General features: G+C 42.2%; 1 protein-coding gene across 1 annotated transcript in view; it reads right to left on the bottom strand.

Annotated features, from left to right (window-relative positions):
- Positions 1-711: 711 nt before the first annotated feature.
- Positions 712-20,216, bottom strand: part of EXOG (exo/endonuclease G) — a 33,125-nt gene continuing 13,620 nt past the window's right edge. The window contains exons 5-6 of the mRNA XM_054991010.1: positions 17,752-17,866; positions 712-1,585 (exon numbers count right to left, since the gene is read on the bottom strand). Of these exons, the coding sequence (XP_054846985.1) occupies positions 1,124-1,585; positions 17,752-17,866 (577 nt within the window). The 3' untranslated portion in view covers positions 712-1,123. The remainder of the gene's footprint in view (positions 1,586-17,751; positions 17,867-20,216) is intronic.

The following is a 20,216-nucleotide window of genomic DNA, read 5'->3' as shown; positions in this document are numbered from 1 at the left end:
GGGGAGACGTTCATTAAAATTCACTTAAAATAATGGACTGTTCACACTCTGCATCTAAAAATGCCACTTTCAACAGGTTTTTTTTTAATGAATAATGATAAAAAATACAGATAAGCTTAAATGCCAAGGGGCTTTTGTAGTGCAACAGAGAAACTTTATTTGAAAAGCCAGTTTGGTGTAGTGGTTAAGAGCAGCAGGACTCTAATCTGGAGAGCCGGGTTTGATTCCCCCCTCCTCCACTTGAAGCCAGCTGGGTGACCTTGGGTCAGTCACAGCTCTCTCAGAGCTCTCTCAGCCCCACCCACCTCACAGGGTGTTTTGTTGTGGGGATAATAATGACATACTTTGTAAACCGCTCTGAGTGGGCCTTAAGTTGTCCTGAAGGGCGGTATAGAAATCTATTATTATTATTATTATTATTATTATTATTATTATTATTATTATTATTATTATTAAACCTTCCCAGAAACAATTTCATAGAGGCAGCAGGATGCAGGAGACATCATGACTCTTTCATAAAATTAAAAACACAGCTAGCCTAGTGGAACATCCAAAACACTCAGATAATGAGAATGCTATTCAAGAGTGTTATTTATATACTGTTATTTACATATACAGTGGTTTCAGAGAGCTACGAATTTTGGATAGCAAAGTTATCATAATGAAGATAATTTGAGGCTGCGCTGAAGGAGAATAGAAAAGTAACAAAGGTAGCAGAGAAGTGACATCCTTTTATTTATTTCTAAAACCTAATGTCAGGATAAATGAAAATTGATCACATACTTGCAGCATCTTATAGTCCAAATAGAAAACAGAATAACAACATCACTTTAAAAGCATCATGTTAGCAAAGAGAAGTTACATCAAGACCAGTTCCGCTTGTATCACCCCAAGGTAACCATTTTCAACTTTTACAGTATCCCTAGAAGGAATTCTGAATAAACCAGTTTTGAAAAGGGCAAAAATCAGTCAATGTAATCCCCATTGCCAACCTGTACCACAGGGGATATTATAATGATCACACCAAAGAAGCATATTTCTACCCCTGAGATCTGTACCACTGCAAAGACCTGACCAAATCTTAGCAGCAGCAAAATCAAACTTTTTTTAAAAAAAAAAGACCTTAACCACTTCTCCCTTCTCTAGCTTCCACTGGCTTCTGTATTGCTAATTCCTCCTCTTTCCTCTTGTAAACCTCTAAGAGATATTCATCAGGCTCAATTCCTTTCTCCCGTAACTCTGACATGATCTTTCCCAACCTTTCTAGCGTCCTAGCGCTTTGCAGCTTCCGCGTGGTGATGTACAAAGTGAATTCCTCCAAGCTCATCAGCTTGCATGTGTCGATCTCACAGATATTTCTAACTTCTTTGTCTTTATTCACCTGCGGGAAGAAAACAAGGCCCGACATTTTCTCCAGCTCTTCAATGCCAACTTGGAATTCTGGCAGCTGATGATCAAAGCCGATAGGATTGTTGGGTACGACGAAGGCCCCGAGCACCAGAGGATCTGGCGACGTTGCACTTCGCCTGGCAAGGATCACTTTGTACAGATGCGAAGGAACAGCCACGTCGTCTTTTCCAATTACCTGTCAGCAGAGCAGAGAGATTGTATCACTCAAACTCATATGAAACTAGGCCATAATCCTTCCATTTTCAGAGCTAATACTTTCTATGTAAAGAGCAACTGAGAAAGGATCTACCAAAGACTTCTCTGCTCCAGTATCAAGCTAGCTGTAACTTCCTCATGCAAGGTGTCAAAACAGCCTCATGTTAATGACTATCAATGGTCCAATTCTCTCTCTCTCTTTCACTTACTTACAGACACACACACACATACACAGAGAAAGACAGTACAGAAAACCAAGGTGGCTTTTATCCTTGCCGATAATCTGTACAGAGACCAGAACAGGTTTTCCAGAAAGGAAATACATTTCTTCTGTGAAAGCCTGACTGTGCTGCAAACTGAATTTAGAGTTGAAAAGAGCAAAAATCCGGTAACACCTATAAGACTAACAAAATTTGTGGTAGGATAGCAGCTTTCGTGCATGACTCAAGGGGGAAAGCTGGCAGCGTTCGGTGAGTGGGCTGTCCCTTTAAGGACGTGCAGCAAGGGCCTTAATTGCAGAGAAGGTGATAGACCCAAATATTAAACTCCTTCCCGAAAGATTATATTCTACACCGGATGTAGATCGGTTTCCAGTGGGTCACCAAGTATCTGTGAGTTGCGGGAATCTTGCAACGAGTGCGGGATTAAGAGAACATTGGTCTGACCCAACAAGGTCCTTTGTCTGTTTTTAAGCATGAGATCTTGAGTATGCTCTCTTGCTTCGTAAGTTGAAAATGCATTTGGACAGATCCTGTGTTTCTCTTCCCTAAGTGAGGAATCTCCCTTTTATTTCATTCTCCAATGGAAGATTCTTCAGTTAGCAGGGACTACCTCTTGGCTCCAAACCCATTGTGAACAATAGGGATTCCAGAAGAAGGTGGAATATATAAGGCTGCCGTCTGCCCAGCCCTGCTCTGTGTCAGCCTCAGCTGGTAAAATAATGCCTAAATATACAGCTGGATTTATTGCCTTGATCAGATACGAATGCTTAAGCATCTGAAGATGTTGTTCTCACAAAATGATCAAGATGGGTAGCCATGCTTGTCTGTAGCAGTAGAAAAGAGCAAGAATCCCTTAGCCCCTATAAGACTAATGAAAGTTGTGGTAGGGTATGAGCTTTTGTGGTTCTCAAAGCTTTTGGAGAGGAACTCGCTTTTAAACTTACTGTAGTTTCTGTGATATGGTCCTGGTCTCTCTTACCCGTGTTGGCCTTAAAAGGCTTTTACATAAACTTGGGTGACTTTTGCAAAGAAGAGGCCTTAAACATCCATTACGCCAAGACAAAAGTCTTGGTTTTCAGGAAAAGGCCTCATAGGTACAAGTGGACCATAGATGGAACCACCATAGAACAGTGCAGCACCTTTAAATACCTGGGGATTACGTTTAGCAAAACTGTGTCTTGGAGGGCACATCTGGCAATAACCAAATCTGCAGTTCTTAGGTCAATCGGTGCCATTCTGAAATTTTACTATACAAAAGGAGGTTTTCTAATAGACCCGGCACTGAAAATATACTTGAGCAAGGCTATTCCTCAGCTCCTTTACGGTGTAGAGGTCTGGGGTTGGAAAGATTGTTTAATTACCGCTTTGGAATCTATCCAAAACCATTCCCTAAGGACAATTTCAGCTTTACCAAAAGGTACTTCTGCAGCTCTTATGCGAGCAGAGCTTGGCCTGCCCTCAGTCAGAGACTGTGTACATCTAACCCTGCTCAGATTCTGGAGGAAGGAGCATAACGACAATACCAATCTATTGCACAGGTTATGCTATGAAATTATGCATAAAAATGAGGCTGTACAACTAGCCAGCTATAACAACATCCTTCGATGTTACTCCATCTGTGACGACTCCCAGGGTGTCCTGGCTGCTGGCTTTAACATTGGGGAATGGGTGTTCCACTGTAACAGCTAGGCAGGCGGTCCCCTATTCCAAATTCTCCCCATGGTTTAAACTTTTCAAGGACCATGTTAGAGCACCCTATCTGGTCAACATCCTCCCTCACAACCTCACAACAGACTTTACCTCAATTCGGTTCCAAACTATGCCCACGGCGCTGCTAGCTGGGCTCTATGCCAAAACACCTCAAGACCTCCACTACTGTATTTGTGGTGCTCACGTTGTGGAGGATTTACCACATTACCTACTCTCCTGCCCACTTTATGCAGAGCCAAGGAATAAATTCCTAGAAGAGTTTTTAATTGGTTTAAACCCCTCTTCAGACTCTGAGAATTTTTCCCCCTCCTATCCGACTCCGCTACATTTGTTTCTTAGAGAGTCTCTCTTAGCAGCCAAGAAAATCCAGGCTAGAGTTATTTCCAGAGACAGCAATGGTTTTATCTGACTGGTGTTTTCTGCCTAGATCATTTTAATCTTTTAATATTTGTACACATGTTTACATGTTAAGAGTGCTTTATGTGTTTTATTTGTAATGGCCTTTGGCCACAAACAATAAACTTACCTACCTGTAGTTTCTCGAAGTCGTTTGCAAAGTCACTGATCCTACTTACCTCCTCCCCTACATCACATCCGCTAACATCAACATCATTGTATTTTTTCATTTTGAGCATGTATACATGTTATAGCCTCATAAAGAATTACCAGCTTTTAAAGAAAACAGCAGTTCTCAGGTTGGTTTTAAGGAAGCCAGGGCAGTGATACCAGGGCAGTGAAACTGACTTATGTTTGTACTGTAGGTCTCGGTGAAGACATTCCATCAGCAGCCAGTTAAACAGATGCTGGGCAAAAAAGGTCTTGATGGCTTTTGCTGAGAGATTGTCCCAGAATCACTGATTACACAAGTTCCCTCTTGAACCCAATACAACTGATTTGCCATTAAACTGATCAAAACAAAGAGTTGACAAATTTACTGTGATTGCAAGCATCAAAAATATTTACTGAGAGGTGGATTTTTATGCATGGTGTACACAAGTTGCTTTTTTTTTTTACAACTGCAGAAAGATGCGGCAAATTCCTTAAAAACAAAATATTTTAAACTGATATCGCAAGAGCTTGCGACCAATACACACATTCAGCTTGAAGCCGTATTATATACTGGCAGACGTGGGTGCCAGTTGTTAGCCCATGTCAAGGAAGTCCTTTTAGCATAGCTACTGGATCAAGCACGTTGAAGACATATTCGAGAGTTCATGCAGACCCGATTCATCCACCTCTGTGAGGTTGTTCTGCCATGAAGTTTGAACTCCATGTTATAAGTATGGCACAGATTTGTACATAGGTGGTACTCCTATGGACCACCTGTGCTCCATGTGGTCTAATGTCAGTCCTAGAATTGATTATGTTCTGTTTCGGTATTTTTCTTCTACTCTGTATTGGATTCTTGCTAATGCTATGCCTTTTAAACTTGTATCTATTTACCTTATGGCATTGTTTATGGAAATGTCCGGTATTGAAATGTCCTTGATACGGATTGTGCTAATCTCATACTGTGTAATCCGCCTTGAGTCTCAGTGAGAAAAGCGAACTATAAATTACAAACAAACAAATATATTTGTGCATGTAAATACAGAGGAAGGAAGGGCTGCATCCACTTCTTCCCAAGTTAGGATCAACATAGCCTCAACTGGTTCCAGCTGCCTGTTATAAAACTGACTCAAGTGGATCTCCTTCCTTTACCTCTTAACGCCGCTCCACTCCTATTATGGTGTCTTGCTTTGTAAGTCTGACTCCAGCACAGTGCTCTGAAGGTACAGGGAACGTCTTCCTCTCTTCAGTATTAGATGGTTCCTTCTGCACTGTGTGGAATCGCAGCTGCACATATGGAGCATGCTAAGGTTCTCAACATCTGAACAGCTGCTATATGTACAGCGCCACAACGTCTTGATGTGCACATCAAAGCTTCTGGACTGGGGCAAAGGTGACTATTAATTAGGTCTTAAAATCTTTTTATGCTCCCATCTCTAAGTGGGGCATTCTTATTTTTAAGGGGAGGTGGTAGCATCATCACCGAAGAGGTGAGAGAATCTTGCTATCAATGCATTAACTAACGCAGGAGCAAGAAGCGTCCCCCACCACGAGAACTGCACTGCAACAAACTTTGCTGATTACCTTCTTTAGGTAACTGATGTGCATTGTTCCACATGACTGCAAGCCAAGCGAGCTGCACAGAAAAATTAATGATTTTTTAAAAATCAGCCCGTTAATAAGCTACAGCTTTATAGGTTTGAAAGCACCGTCTTCCAGTATGTGAAAGGGTAACAAGGAAGCCACTGAATATCTGGTGCCCTAGCGCCACCTAGTGGAAGAAGGCACCACACCACTCAGGGCTCGCACATCAATCTCTATTATTTAGACCTGACACACGTTTCTTTCGCTACTTGCCTAAGAAACACAGGGAACATATGCCCTTATTGTGGCTGAACAGAAACCACCTGAAGACGATCTGAGTGCACGTCTTCTTTGATTTGTGACAATCTATCCACAAAGAATGATCTTTAAAGAGCCAGCATGCACCGAAGCAGAGGCTCATCCCAGCTAGAGAACAGCAGTGGCCCTTTTATGGTATCAATGGCACGCTGTGATTAAAAGCCAGCAGACCTTAAGCAAAACGTTGCACTGCTTAGTGCGTGTCAGTGTCACATCGTGCTCGAAGAGGCACACTGGAGTTCAGCTGGGGTTAAATAACTGAGCAGCATGTTAAAATTCTTGTTTCACAAGAACTTCATTTTTTTTTAGCACCTTACCTAGTTTCCTAAATCTCGAACCTAGGCAGCAATGATCAGCATATATAATCATAAAAATATTATGTTTAAATGACTCTTTCTCTCTCTCTCTCTTAATCAACAAACCTGAGTTGTTTGGAATTCTTATCCAATCTAAATTTATGCTGTGCATCTCTGCTCCAATCAATCTGCACCGCAGCCTGACAAAATGTATAACATCAAGATTTATCTTAACTTCAGATATTCACATTTCTTGGATATTCCAGTAGGTTATTAGGAGATACACTGCATTTATTCCAGAATCCAAAAGGATTCTAAATTTACAGCAAAGCAAAAACCAAAACACCATAAACTGGAAGGGCAAGTCCTGCACTTAGGCTAAATGCAGAAAAACTGGGCCTTATCTAACGTATGAATATTAAGTGTAAATAATCTGACCCGTAAATCAAGGGATTTAAATGGTAGTATCAATGGTGAGTTTTGAGAGATTTTCCCGAGTCCTTAAATTTATTTATTTACTTGTGTTCTTCAAAGTAAACACAGGGGTATTATGTGTGAGGGCTCTCCCATTCAATTCTATGGAGGGAACCAATTGAAATGCATACAGATATTTCCAGATGAATTTGATCTCACAACGTAAATGAATGTAGAATCTTCAATGCAGAGATTCTGTGCGTACCCCTACTTTAGAATTGTAGCAAATGCTACTCATGCTAGAGCTTCTACTTGTATTGTCATAAAGTACAACAGAAAGATGGACAATGGGGTACAGATGTCCATCTTTTTCTGTCGTACTTTAAGAAAAGTCCAGGGCAACAGATGAGGCCATGAGACAAATGAAGAAATCCCTTACTTGGATCACTGAAGCCACCCCCCGATTCCACATCCCTGAGGGTCAGAAATGGGTTCCTTTAGGATACAAATAACAGGAGGAGTTCCAAAGCACCCAGGTCCCACGTCGGAAACCATATCCTGAAATCTGCAGAGTAAACACAGCCATGCAAAAAAGCCAGCATCTCGTCTTATTCTCTGCATACAACATAGGCAGGTGTGTTTATAGTGGATGGGAAGGTATACAGGTCACGCAGAAGTCTGCCTGCGCCATAGATCCAAGCTGCTAAGACTTTTAAAAAGCTGCAGGTTCTGAAGCGAAAGCAGAAGTGCTCTTGGTTTCCAGGTTCACATGCCAGGCTGCTTGGACAGCCGGCAACAGACTCATTCTATCTGCTCCACCTGCTTTGACATCACAAAAAGGCAACAGTGGATGAGTAGTTTTATGTAGCTGCAATTCCTTGTTTTGGTAAACTGTTTCATGGAGCCACGAGGAAGATGCTGGAATCTCGGCTTTCTTGTTTGAGATGCACTGTGCTGTGCAGAGGGAACCCCATAAAACTTCCCAAACAGGAATGCTGGAAGCACAGCCTGGAAAAAAAAAACACCCGGGGCCATATTGTATTGGGTTTTGTATGGCTGTGCAACCTGCAGTCCTCTGGTCAACAGGGGGTATTTTGCAACGCTGCCTTGACGTTTGTAGGGAAAGGAAATCTGATTTTGTGCATCAGGGCCACAACAAAATACTGTATGGCTCTCATGCAGGGTGGGGTGGGGGCTTGATTCAGGCACCTGACCCACGCATTAGCATGTAAGATGCATGAAGTTACTTTATACAGCGTCAGAGATAGGCTGACATGCAGGCTGATTACAGCAGAGATGAATTCAAATAGGATAGGAATTCCAAAGAACTCAGGCTTGTATATTTATACAGAGGGAGAGAAAAACAGAAGTCTTTTAAAGATAATAAAGATTTCTTTTTAGGCTTCCCTGTCCAAGGGGGAGGGGGAGGAGCCGTAGTGTAGTTTCACAGATGCTACAGAGCAGAGAATAAGGTTAATGAACAGAGAGGCATGAAAGGGACAAATATCAGGCAAGTCTTTTCTCTTCCACAGAACAACTGAGGCTATGGAAAGAGACGACCATCACTGGAGCTGACCTAAGGACCACAGACGCTCTGCAGAGAGAAGAAACAACTTCAGGCAAAGCACAGGGGTTACGACTGATTGTTTCTGGTTAAAGTCTCCCCTAACGTTATCAACTCACTAGGTGATTTTAGGATTATTTATTTCATTTATACTTTGCCTTTATGTCTCAAGGGAATTCAATAGGGCTTACATCATTCCCCTCTCCTCCATTTTATTCAAACCACCACCCTGTAAGGTAGGTTAGGCTGAGTGTGTGTGACTGGCTGAAGCTTCCACGGCAGAGTGGAGATTTGAACCTGGATCTCCCAGTGATTATATATCACTAGGTCGACCTTCTCTGAGCCTAAGCCCGCAGTGACGGACCTTCCAAGCTTGCTGAAGTGCACCCATACATCATGTGAGGATTATTGAGACCTTCCCCTCCTGAATTAAATACTGTGGTGGTGTAAAGGGCTAAAATTGCAGCTGCAGCCCCCTCCCCCCGCAGCACTAGAGGCAGAGGAATGCCATACCCTGCTGTAAGAACAAACAGGTAAAAGAGGAATTAGAGGGAGCCCAGTCAAAATATTAAGGCTGATATACAAAGATGAACTAAACAACCGTCAATTGCTGCTAAACTGCACTTTTTTTTTTACACCCAAACACCTTTTGGAAGGCTAATACCATGGTTGAGAAAAACATACTTGCTTCTGGAGCATCAACTCCATCTTCAGCAATGGGCTGAGACTTTAATACATGGCAGAAACTCTGCTCCGGCTCTACTACTTGCTTTGAACACACCATTTCCATTTACCAGCTGCCCCAATTAAAACAGCAGCAGCAACTCATGAGGATCAATGAAGAGAGGGGAAAAGCCAATCACTTATGACAGATAAGTTTGCAAAGCAAATAATTACAATACTTGGGGAAACAGCACTGTGCCTGCTTATCAGCGCCACTGCCAATTATTGGTCGCGCACATGGAACAAAGGTTAAGTGTAATTGCTTCTCCCACTTCAGTGGCTCCTGCAGGTATCTGGGGCTGATCGGGCTTAATTTATTTGGTGATGCATTCCAGCTAGTGCAGTGGCCGAAATTCCTAGCTTTCAAAAGAAGGATGTGCCAACCAACTCGCAGCAACCTCATCCATCGGGTGTTAAGACAAGAGACAAGCAGAGGTGGTTTGCCACCTCTGCACTGCAATCCCTGCCTTCACTGAATCATAGGGTTGGGATCTCCAGGGTCATCTAGTCCAACCCCCTGCACAATGCAGGAAATTCACAACTGTCTCCCCTCCCCACACCCCCAGTGACCCCAGAACATGGCAAAACACTGTCAGGATCCCTAGTTAAGCTAGCCTGGGGAAAATTACTTCCTGGCCCCCAAGTGGTGATCAGCATTACCCTAGGCATGTAAGAAGGGGCCACGAGGACTAAGCACTGATGTAACCCTTCCTGCCCTCCCTCCCATGATCTGCCCAGGTTCACAGAATCAGCATTGCTGTCAGATGGCCATCTAGCCTCTGCTTAAAAACCTCCAAAGGAGAGCCCACCACCTTCAGAGGAAGCCTGTTCCACTGAGGGACCACTCTAACTGTCAGGAAGTTCTTCCTAACCTTTAGCCGAAAACTCTTTTGCTTTAATTTGGTCCGACCTTCTGGGACAGTGGAAAACAACTCTGTGCCAACTTCCTTGAGGTCTCCCTTCCAAGTAGAGACCACGGCCAGCTCTGCTTAGCTCCCAAGCACCAACGAGCTCAGGCAAATCTGGGCTATTTGGACTGCTAACTTTAAAAAGGTACATACCAAAAACTTCATAGGGCTGGAAGCCCGAAAATATTAAAGCCACCAGGATCAATTTTCCTCTTAATGAATGGCTCCATCATCATGGTTGGGTTCTGGAAGTGGAAGAACTATGCAAAAGAAGAAGCAACTGTATGACCTTGGAATTGCATTTGTAGGAGACCTGACAAAGCCCAAATCCGAACGGTGTTGTGAAAAGGTAGTAAAATCTTTTCCTAATGGCAAGAAGACAGGACTTCTAACATTCTTAAAACAAATGAAGCAAAGATGGATGTTCGCACATATTAATATTTGATATTAATATTTTATTGATTTGCTTTATTCTTTGTCTGCTTCTCTCCCTAAGGCTCAAGGGGGATTATACACCGCAAGTCTCAGCAGGAAATAGGAGGAGACATCTAATAAGCAAGGTAATAGGACTAGGATTACAGCAGCCTGGCTGTGTTAGACCTGATACATTAAATAATACAGCAAATAATATTACATTAGTAGCGAGAGTAAGGTAATATACACATATAGTTCACAGTCCTGTTCCTTCCTGAACCATTTTGTTATAATGTGGACCCATTCCGTTTATACACCCTCCTGAACAATTCTGATTTGCAGTTTACAGAATGACAGAAGCGTCACAGCCTTCCTGGCCTACTCACGCAGGTTCTCCTTTAAGGAGTAATACACCTGGAACACACACACACCCTCCCAGGTAAACCCTTAGGCTGCACATTTAGGCTGTTTAGTTTCCGCTGCAGTCAGTGGGACGGAAGCAACGTAACTTCACAGGGATGCGGCATTAAGTCTCACTGATTTCAAAAGAAAAAAGGCAAATCTACTTTTCTCTAGCATGAGCGTTGGGGTTTTTTTTTCCCTCAACCAAATTAAAGAACGATCAGTTGATTCATCATCTGTCTTTTGAGCTATTAATGAATGAACGGCAAATAAATTAGCAGATTAACAAGATCTCAATTACATAAAGATGTCCCTTTGAGATTCCAAAGGAAGAAAATGAAATTTAATAAAAGCAAAGCTATTGTTCTGTATTTTTTTTTAAAGGCTCTCTTTGATTAGGAAGAGTGAATAGGCAGCTTTGGGGTACTTCTTTCTCCATCCCTTTTGTAACCAAGAAAACTATGGTTGCTTTGCCAACGATCCAACCAATACGAAGGAGCAACTTTGTGAATGGCAGGCGGACGAAAAGAAAACCAGTACCGATCTGGCTGGTATTAGTAGGATATAGGTGACTGAGACAGCCAAGGTCAGCCTGTGGGTCTATCGGGGTTCTCAGTTGAGCAGCAGCAAAGACAGGATGGAAAGGGCTGGGAAGATACGCTTTATCATGAATGTATTCTCCAACCCTGTATGCTTCCCAGCAGTCCCAGAACTCTGAGCTCCTGTATTCAGTGCGGAGTAACAAGAACGAACAAGAATTCTGCTGAGAGACTCTCCGACCTGCTGTCCTCTTGCCTGTGGACTGCCACCTGCAAAGTACTCCAAGATCTTGTTTTCTCCCCTCTGCTTCTAACATCTATCTGAAACCTCTGGAGAGGTCATCTAGACACGTTGGCTTTGTGGTCACCAGCATACAGGTAACATTCGGAGGATGGACTTGGTGAGGTTAAGAAGCTGAAACTTAAACCAAGCAAGATGGGGGTACTCTTGGTCAGAAACATAACTGTCCTTAGAGTTAAGGTTGCCAGGTACCCCTCACCTCCAGCTGAGAGGGTGGAGTCCCTGGCACTCTGTGGACTGCATAAGGCTGTCATTCATGAGCTCATGCCCCGGAGCTGGCGTGATGACATCATTTCCGGAAGTGACATCACCACGCTGCCCGTGTAAGGAGTCCTACGCTCCAGGCCAATTCGACCTGTTTGGGGCCCAAACTGGCTCCAAAGTGCAGGAACACTTCTGTGGGCGGTGTGACAATGTCACTTCTGGTCACTGGTTGGGAGTGTGCGCCTGAGGTGCCAGCAAATGGCAGGCAACCTCTGGGAGCTTACCCTCTCCTGCAGATCACTGGGCAGACAAGGGGGCAAATCTCTGGGAGTTTGCCCGTCACTGGCGGGCACCTGGGACGCTACTTAAGAGTGGATGATGGATGGAGCAGGACTCCACCTTGACAACCCAAGACCGCAGCTGGGAAATATTCCTGAACCTGCTGCTCTTCCTGGATAGGCAGGAATATCCTGAACCAAACTCAGCTGATTTGCTAGTTGTACCCCTTCTAAGAAAGAAGGAAATTTGTGGTGAAAGGGAAGGAGGTGGAAGACATTCCACAACTGGGGAGTACCCATTGAGAAACTCTGTCCCTAGCAAGTGTTAAAAATGACCATTCTCCCATGGAGAACCACTGCCATTCAGAGTAGACAGAGCTAAGCCAAATTAACTACCAGTCTCACTCAGTATAAGGCAACTTCATATACATATAAAAATTGAATTTGATTAATCCATTCCAGCTTTCATGGAATAATTTACCAATCAAAACTGGAAGCCCTGGTTATTTTTAACATACTTTTAAGAATTGTTACTATTTCTAGGAGTATGCAAGCTAAAAAACAGTCTTAATAACATGTTTGTTTAATTTACATAATTTATTCCGGTTACAAAATATGGGTTTCCGAGCATGCACTCGGGGGTGTGAAGCTACGTGCAGAGAATACACAGACCTACCGAAAGGAATTAAGTTTGGCTATATAAAACCTCCTATGGGTCAAACGAATAAATGGTGTCACAAACTACCACGAAGAAAGGTGAAAGCCCGCAGAGAAACTTATCCTTCTGACCCTGGAGCGAAAACTAATTTTTACCGAGGCTTTCCTAAAATTGGAGAGCTGGACCTGACAGCAAACCTTTGCCTGACCATCTTTCCCCAGATAAAGCATTCTTGGCATTTTAGCAACAGCATGTACAATATCTGATAACCCTTCTCTGCAGAGGACGACCTGAAAAGATAAATAAAGAGCGAGGCCTTAAAAGGAAGAATTTCACGATCTTTCCAATAGCAGAAATAAAGAAAGGGAAGAAACGTATCAAGATCTTAACAGAGTCAGTGCCCTCTAGTGACTGGACAAGGCAACGCGGCCGTGGCAAACAAAATTAAGAGGAAATCGCTGGGCTTCTGTCACAGTGAGCTGTGCCTCAGAGGCAGCAATTACCTGAGACCCTACAGGATACGGTCAATAGAAATCAGATTCCATCAAGACTTAGCTGCTGGCGCACATTACCCAACTCTGCACAGGTCTCCTTGCTTCAGAAGAAACATTATCAGATATATTAAAACAGTAACCACAGAAATACTCTCTGTGCTGCAGTAACCCTTTCCTTCCAGAGACACCTTCAAAATCCCCAAGATGTTGACTAGGAAAATAATCTTGCACCACTTCTGCCTCAAAGGAGCAAGCCGCATCCTAAGAACTGCCTAAGTTCCATCTAGTCCAGTGATCTATTTTCAAGTTGGATGGATGTCCCGACATTTTTAATTCATGTGAAAAGAGGAATCGTCATAACTCTCAAAACGGAATACAGACCTCATTTTCCAGAATCCAATGACAATCAGAAATAACAATGATGACTATTCCCAATAATTCCTCCCTGTGTTCCTCCACGGCAGCTTCGCTCATCTGAACAGGGTCTCCTGCAGGTGCCCAGCTGCACACAGGTGAAGTCAGCAGCAGCCCGTACATGGGCTTTCTCTGTGGTGGCCCCTATTCTGTGGAATGACCTGCCTGAGGAAGTCAGAAGAGCCCCCACTCTCCCAGCTTTCTGTAAACGATGCAAAACCAAACTACTCAAAAAGGCTTTTTACTCAAATGGGAGGGCTGCATTGTAGGGATGGGGTCTCAGGTGCTTCACTAACAAGTTGGGGATCATAGACTTCATCACTATTTTTGCCTCATATATTATCTGCTGCTTTAAATATGTACTCATGTGTACAACCATCGCTCCATGCTGTCTAATGTTAGTCCTAGAATTGATTATGTTTTGCTTCAGTATTTCTGTCTTGGATCCTTGCTAATGCTATGTCTTTAAACTTGTATATGTTTACCTTATGGTATTGTATTGAAATGTACTTACTTGATACTGATTGTATTAACCTTATACTGTGTAATCCGCCTTGAGTCTCAGTGAGAAAGGCGGACTATAAATGACGTAAATAAAAATAAATAAATAAAATAATAAGGCAACTAATTGAATTATTAGTGACCTTGGAACACCAGTCTGAGAAAAAGCTGACTGCATTCTGGAGTACACTTCTACCCCAAGCTGAATTCTAGTTTATCTTGAGGTAGAAAAATGACCCATAATTTTTTTTTAAAGTCTTGTGGTAGCAGAAGACATTGAATTTTACACTACGCAAACACCCAGAGACTGAAATTTTCACATTTTCAAATGAAGTAGAAAATATCTGCATCAGTAAAAGTTGTACATTTTATTGTTGGTTTGGGGCAATTTTCTACCCCGTAGATATATCCCTCTGTGGTGGAAAAAAACCACTCCAAAAATCAAAATCAGTGTATTCCCTGATTGGTTTTATACCTTTTTGTGTACATAAAGAAAACTGTAAGTGGCTGCATGTTGGGAACTTGGTTTAATTATACGCAGGAGACAATGTTCTAAGAGGAAAAAGTTGTACAGCTATTTTTCTATGCATAAGACAAAAAGTCAACTGCGGTAAGACTAAGAATGTATCTCGTAACAAAATAATAAAATATCATCTTCATTCAACCATAGTGAACCCAAGGTTGTTTGTAGGTGTACAGTGACTTGTTGAATGTAGTTGTTAGTGTCAGATTAGGATCTGGGAAAACCAGGTTTGATTCCTCGCTCTGCCACGGAAACTCACCAGGTAATCTTTGGCTAGTCACACACTCTCAGCCTAACCTATCTTAAAGGGTTGTTGTGAGGAGGAGAATGATATAAGCTACTTTGGGTCCCCGCAGGGAGAAATGCAGGGTATAAAAGAATAATATAAAATCCTTTGAATCCCTTTATTCAAGATAGTACTAGGTTTTTCCTGGGCTGTTACTTTAGGGATGACGTCAACCAGTTAAGTATCTTCCTACGGATAACGTTATTCTAACAGATACCACCTCAGGCCTATCTCACTCACTTGAGCTTTATTACAAACATCCTTTATGGAAAGACGAGCAGCGGCAAAGCTGTGCAGAATTCTCCTCATCAGGTTTTTCTGCTTGTAGGTTGTTATTCTTTTCAGCAATATAGGTAAGGTTTTGGGACACGAGCCCCATTACTTTCCTGATTACTACTATTTAGTGCTTTGTGCAACGCTGCTTCTGCCGACATACGGTCAGCTTTCCTACCTGAGAGGGCTTTGTTGGCAGAAGTCTCTGCTGAGCTCCCAGTTAACGTCTAAGGAAATCCAAGGCTCCAAGGGCCTTGTATATTCTGTTTAATGAGCGTTCTTATGCACTGGCTTTGATATGTATGAAAATATGAAAATACTGCAAGTCAATGAAATAACTCTTGCTCTGGATTATGATGACAGGATCCCACAGAGGGATGTGATGTAGCAGGTAGAGCTTCAGACAATGTGCAATGAGCCATGAGGTTTGCCATGTGGTCTTCAGCCAGTCACCTGGAGAATCATGTACCCCAACTCAAAGCTGCTCAGTGCATAAAAATGTGCTGGATAGATCCCTGGGTGCCCATCTATTGGAAGTGGACAGGATAGCTAAACAGCAATAATATTTCCCCCTCTCTTGTCTCGGGCTAGCAATTTTTTAGGTATTTGCTCAGGAAAAACACGAAGTTATATAACAGATAAACCCTCAATGCAAGACCAAGTGAAAATCTATTATGAAACAGTAAATTCCTGAAAGTGTAAGGATGGGAGCATCTACCTCAGTTTTGAGGGATTACTTCCCAAATCGATATTCTTTCCTTCCTTGAGACCCTGGAAATCTACTGAAGAAACGGGATGTTTCGGGCACCGCAGAATGAAGCATGGCCGGATTTCATGGCGGCACTGTGCAACACCGAGCATCCACAGGAGTTCCACATTTTTAGAACGGAGTGAATTGGCACATTCAACATATTTGACACTAAAAGGCAAGCATAACTACATAGCTATAATTAAATAGCAGGGCATAAGATATTAATTAATGTGTGAGCTTAATAAGCTAATTCACGAACCATTAAATTCAGACTCTTTGTTATGGAAAACCTCATATATCAACTGTAAAGCTTCTGGGAAGGAAGGAAGGAAGGAAGGAAGGAAGGAAGGAAGGAAGGAAGGAAGAGATGTAGCAAATCAGGGGAACATCTGGCTAACCCCTGAGGAAGAATAAGTGATCTTATCCTTGATTAGTGGGGAAACGAGAAAGCCAGTTTTGTTCTCTTTAATGTACCTTCATGTTGTTGGGGAACCTCTGAAACTTGGGTTTGGCTTGAATATTAAAAGCCAGATATCATAACAGTAACATGCAATCAACTGATACATTTTCAAAGCAAAACTAACATGATGGGGAAATCACCTAATGTTGCCTTTCCATGCCAAATGGAAATGCGAGGATCCGCCTTCAGATTTTATGGAAGTATCTCTAAAAGTGACCTGTCCTTTCTCTAAACTGCAGTGTGAATACTTATACAAAATGGGCCATGTGCTAAAGCGATCCTGTTATCTTTATTAAACACTTTCTTTTTAGGTCTTCATCCAACTACTCGTTGTAATTTTTGTTGATTAAACGTGTGTCGCTAGAAATGTTGTTTTTCCCTTTAAACACTCCAGAAATTTTTAAAAAAAGATTTTGCACTAAAGGAAAAAGCAAATACAAGAAAACTCCACATTGAGGCAACTGATGGTGATAAAGTTCTAAATTAGGTGTTTAGTATGTGTTCAATTTGAGTGCTGTGTAGGAGGGAAAATGATTTCATAATGATACACTTAGAAACAAAAATCTGCTAGCGGACAAAAGTCACTAAAGTGACATATTCTGGAGAACAGCTATGTACAAAACAGTCATTTTGATTTGCCCTCAACAAAGATGGAGAATCTGCTTCTGCCTTTCCAGTGACACAGAACAGATTCTTTCTACTGGCGTTTTATTGTACATTTCCAGGCATATATTTATAGTCTGCAAATGTATTTCTTAAATATCATTTTCAACAAGGGCCTTTCCTACAGCAGACAAACTGAAAGCAAGTGCCTTGAATAGATTTTTTACGAATAGATAGAATTACATCCATATATATGAAGCTTTAGGTTAATTCCCTTGGCTTTAATGCAAGAAACAGAAAGAATAATGCTACGATTAATACTGTGTCCAGGAGTCCCTAACCGTGGCTGATTCCACACACGTTGGATAATGCACTTTCAATGCACTTTATCAATCATTTGAGGTGGATTTTTTGTTCCGCACACAAAAAAAATCATTCCAAATGATCTATAAAGAGGATTGGAAGTGCATTATCCAGCGTGTGCAGAATCACTCCTTGTTACACTAGTGGACATTCTTGGAATTTTGAGAGAGTAGTAGGCGCCATTGCAAAATGGCTGCCTGGGGTGGGCAATTATTCAACGGTCACCATGGGAGGGTGGTGGGCTTTTTGCTTTGGGGACGAGAGGCTTTTTGGTTCAGGCTACTGCCTTCTTGTGCATACAGTCCCAAGACATCCTAAGAACCTAACAACAGGAAGTCTTAACAAAATCAAAAAGTCATATAATCATTCCAAGTTCACAGGGTGTTAGCACTTGCCTGATAGGTGACTCTTTTCTTCCCATTATCATCAATCTGAGGTAATGTCAAAGGTCCTGAAACAATCCAAACGTCCTCAAATCTCTCTGTCAGTTCACGGCAATACATTTCCATTCTGTAAATATTCCAAACAGACAGCGTAATAAAAGGATTGGACAGGCCGAGGGTGGGGGAATGTAGCAATGTCAGGAACAAAGATGGGACACGTAGGCATTTTGTTTGTTGCATTTAGTTTAATAGATAAACATGTGCCAGACATTAAGATGTTACGTTTTACCTATGTAGTACTTTTTATGCTGCCCTTCCTCCAAGAAAGAGTTCTCCCTTCCCTATTTTATCCTCACAACAATCCTGCTAAGAAGGTTAGATTGAGACAGAGGGACTGGCCCAAAGTTACGCAGCAAGCTTCAAGGCAAACCAGAGATTTGAAACTCAGTGTCGCAACTCCTAGTCGAACACTGTAACCACTTCACCACACTAGCTCTCCCATTCCTTCTTGGAGTGCTGGAATCTTATTGCAAATCATGTCTCCATTTTCTTCCATTTGTTTTAAAAAGAAAAGGTATCTTTGGTCAGCATCCTTAGCTAAAAGCCCCGGCTTTGCCCTTCATTAACAAAATTCTCTTCCTTTGCCCTCAAGTTTTTGAGAAACTATTGAGTCATGAAGTATCAACAGATGGGGTGTGTTCCCTCCCTCCCAAGTTAACCTCATTTCAAATGCTATTTCAGTTTTACACGTAGTAAAAGATTCCCTTAAGCAGAAGGAAAAGCATTTGCTGGCATGTGTTGAAAACTTTTAAAAAAAGAAACCCTGTCCTAATTTTAGAGGATGGGGGTAAGACATAGCAAAGCACTATTTTGTACAAGAAACTGAGCGGTCTCAAGTACAAGGATTCCAAATACGTTTTTAGGGAAGAGATGTGGGACATGAGGGAAATAATTCTGAAATAGATATGTTATCAGTGCAATCACTCTCTACCAATGCATCAGGTACTTCACAGCAAGATTTGACCAAGCGTATTGCTAGCACCAGGTAAGTGCAGAAGTATCATTCGTTAATGGTCACAGATTAATTTATTCAAAATGGCACTTCCTTTCTGCATCTGCTGGCGCTACTTCCCTTGAGTGTTTCAAGTTTGTATTAATGTTCTGGTTTGCAATTTTGCTGAGTTATTAAGAGAAATTTGTTATTTATATCTTGCTGAATCACTGGATTTGAGGAGACAGCACTGTATTTGAAGCCTGGCGATTTGTGGAAACGTGCTTTGTTTGCACCAGGCAGAGTGCGTGGTGGTGAGAATATCTGTGGTTAATGGGTGGGAGGGGCCAAGGGACCATTCGTGGATTCGCCCACAACGGCCTCTGCTGAATAAACATAAGCCATTATCATACTGTGCACTCTGCTTGAAGCAAACTAATTTTATTTCTGTGGCAGCACGTGTCTAATTAATTGAATTTTATTCCATTTCACTGGATTTATTTTTTAAACTGTTATCCACCCCCAGCCTTCAGCATAGGACAAATTACCTTTCCACTGCATAAACAGGTTGTGGGAACTTTCTGGATAAATCACCAGAACAGCAATTATATTTTGCCCTTTCTCTTCCCTTCTGCTTTGCCTACTTTATTTCTTCTCCTTTGATCTGTATTCTTCAACTCTGATTTTTGTTTTCTCCAGTTTGGGATGGATCATAACGGAACCGCTATGCATTGGTACAAGAACAGATTTACAAGCAGTTCTAGATGGGGCTGTACTCATGAAAAATACCTTTGTGGTTTGGGGCGCTCTTGTCTCTGTCCCTAAATAAATAGGTGGAAGAGGTAGCTTGGGGCACGTTTTCACCAGTGCAATCTGTTTCTCCAGTGGCAGCTGTCCCTGCAGAGATCAGACCTCTGTCACACGTGCCCTGGTCACATCTGGACTGTACTACTGTGATGTGTTCTACATGTGATGTGGCTCTCTTTGAAGATGGTTTGGAAACTTTCACCGGTTCAAAACGTGTTAGAATGCTAACTGATGCTCAGCACACCAAACAGGTTAAGCCAACTATGCTGTCTCCCGGATTGTTTCTGGGCACAATTCAACGGGCTGGGTTCTGACCGTACTAGTGTTTGGGTCCAAAGCACCTGGAAGGCTGCCTTTACCCATGAATTATCTAAGAGGGGGCTGTACTGCGGAAACCCATTTAGTTGGGGTCTGCTTCTTTGCAGCCATCTCTAAACATTGGAATTCCCTCCCCCGGCGCTTCGTATAGCCTGCTCACTGGATGCCATTTGGCCTCAATCCTGACGGCTTCGGAGTAAGGATTTTATCCTTAGGTTTTCAGATTTGTTTAAATGCTGTTTTTTTATGACAGTGGTTATATCGTATTTACTTCTTTTATCTTTCGTGAGTTACCAACATGAAAACACACATGAAGCTGCCTTTCTACTGAATCAGATCCCAGTCAGATCCAAGGTCAGTA

The sequence above is a fragment of the Eublepharis macularius genome, chromosome 11 (assembly GCF_028583425.1).
Source record: "Eublepharis macularius isolate TG4126 chromosome 11, MPM_Emac_v1.0, whole genome shotgun sequence".
In the NCBI taxonomy this organism is placed as follows: Eukaryota; Metazoa; Chordata; class Lepidosauria; order Squamata; family Eublepharidae; genus Eublepharis; species Eublepharis macularius.
The sequence above is the reverse complement of the archived record's forward strand: the minus strand, read 5'-3'. Positions and strand labels throughout refer to the sequence as shown.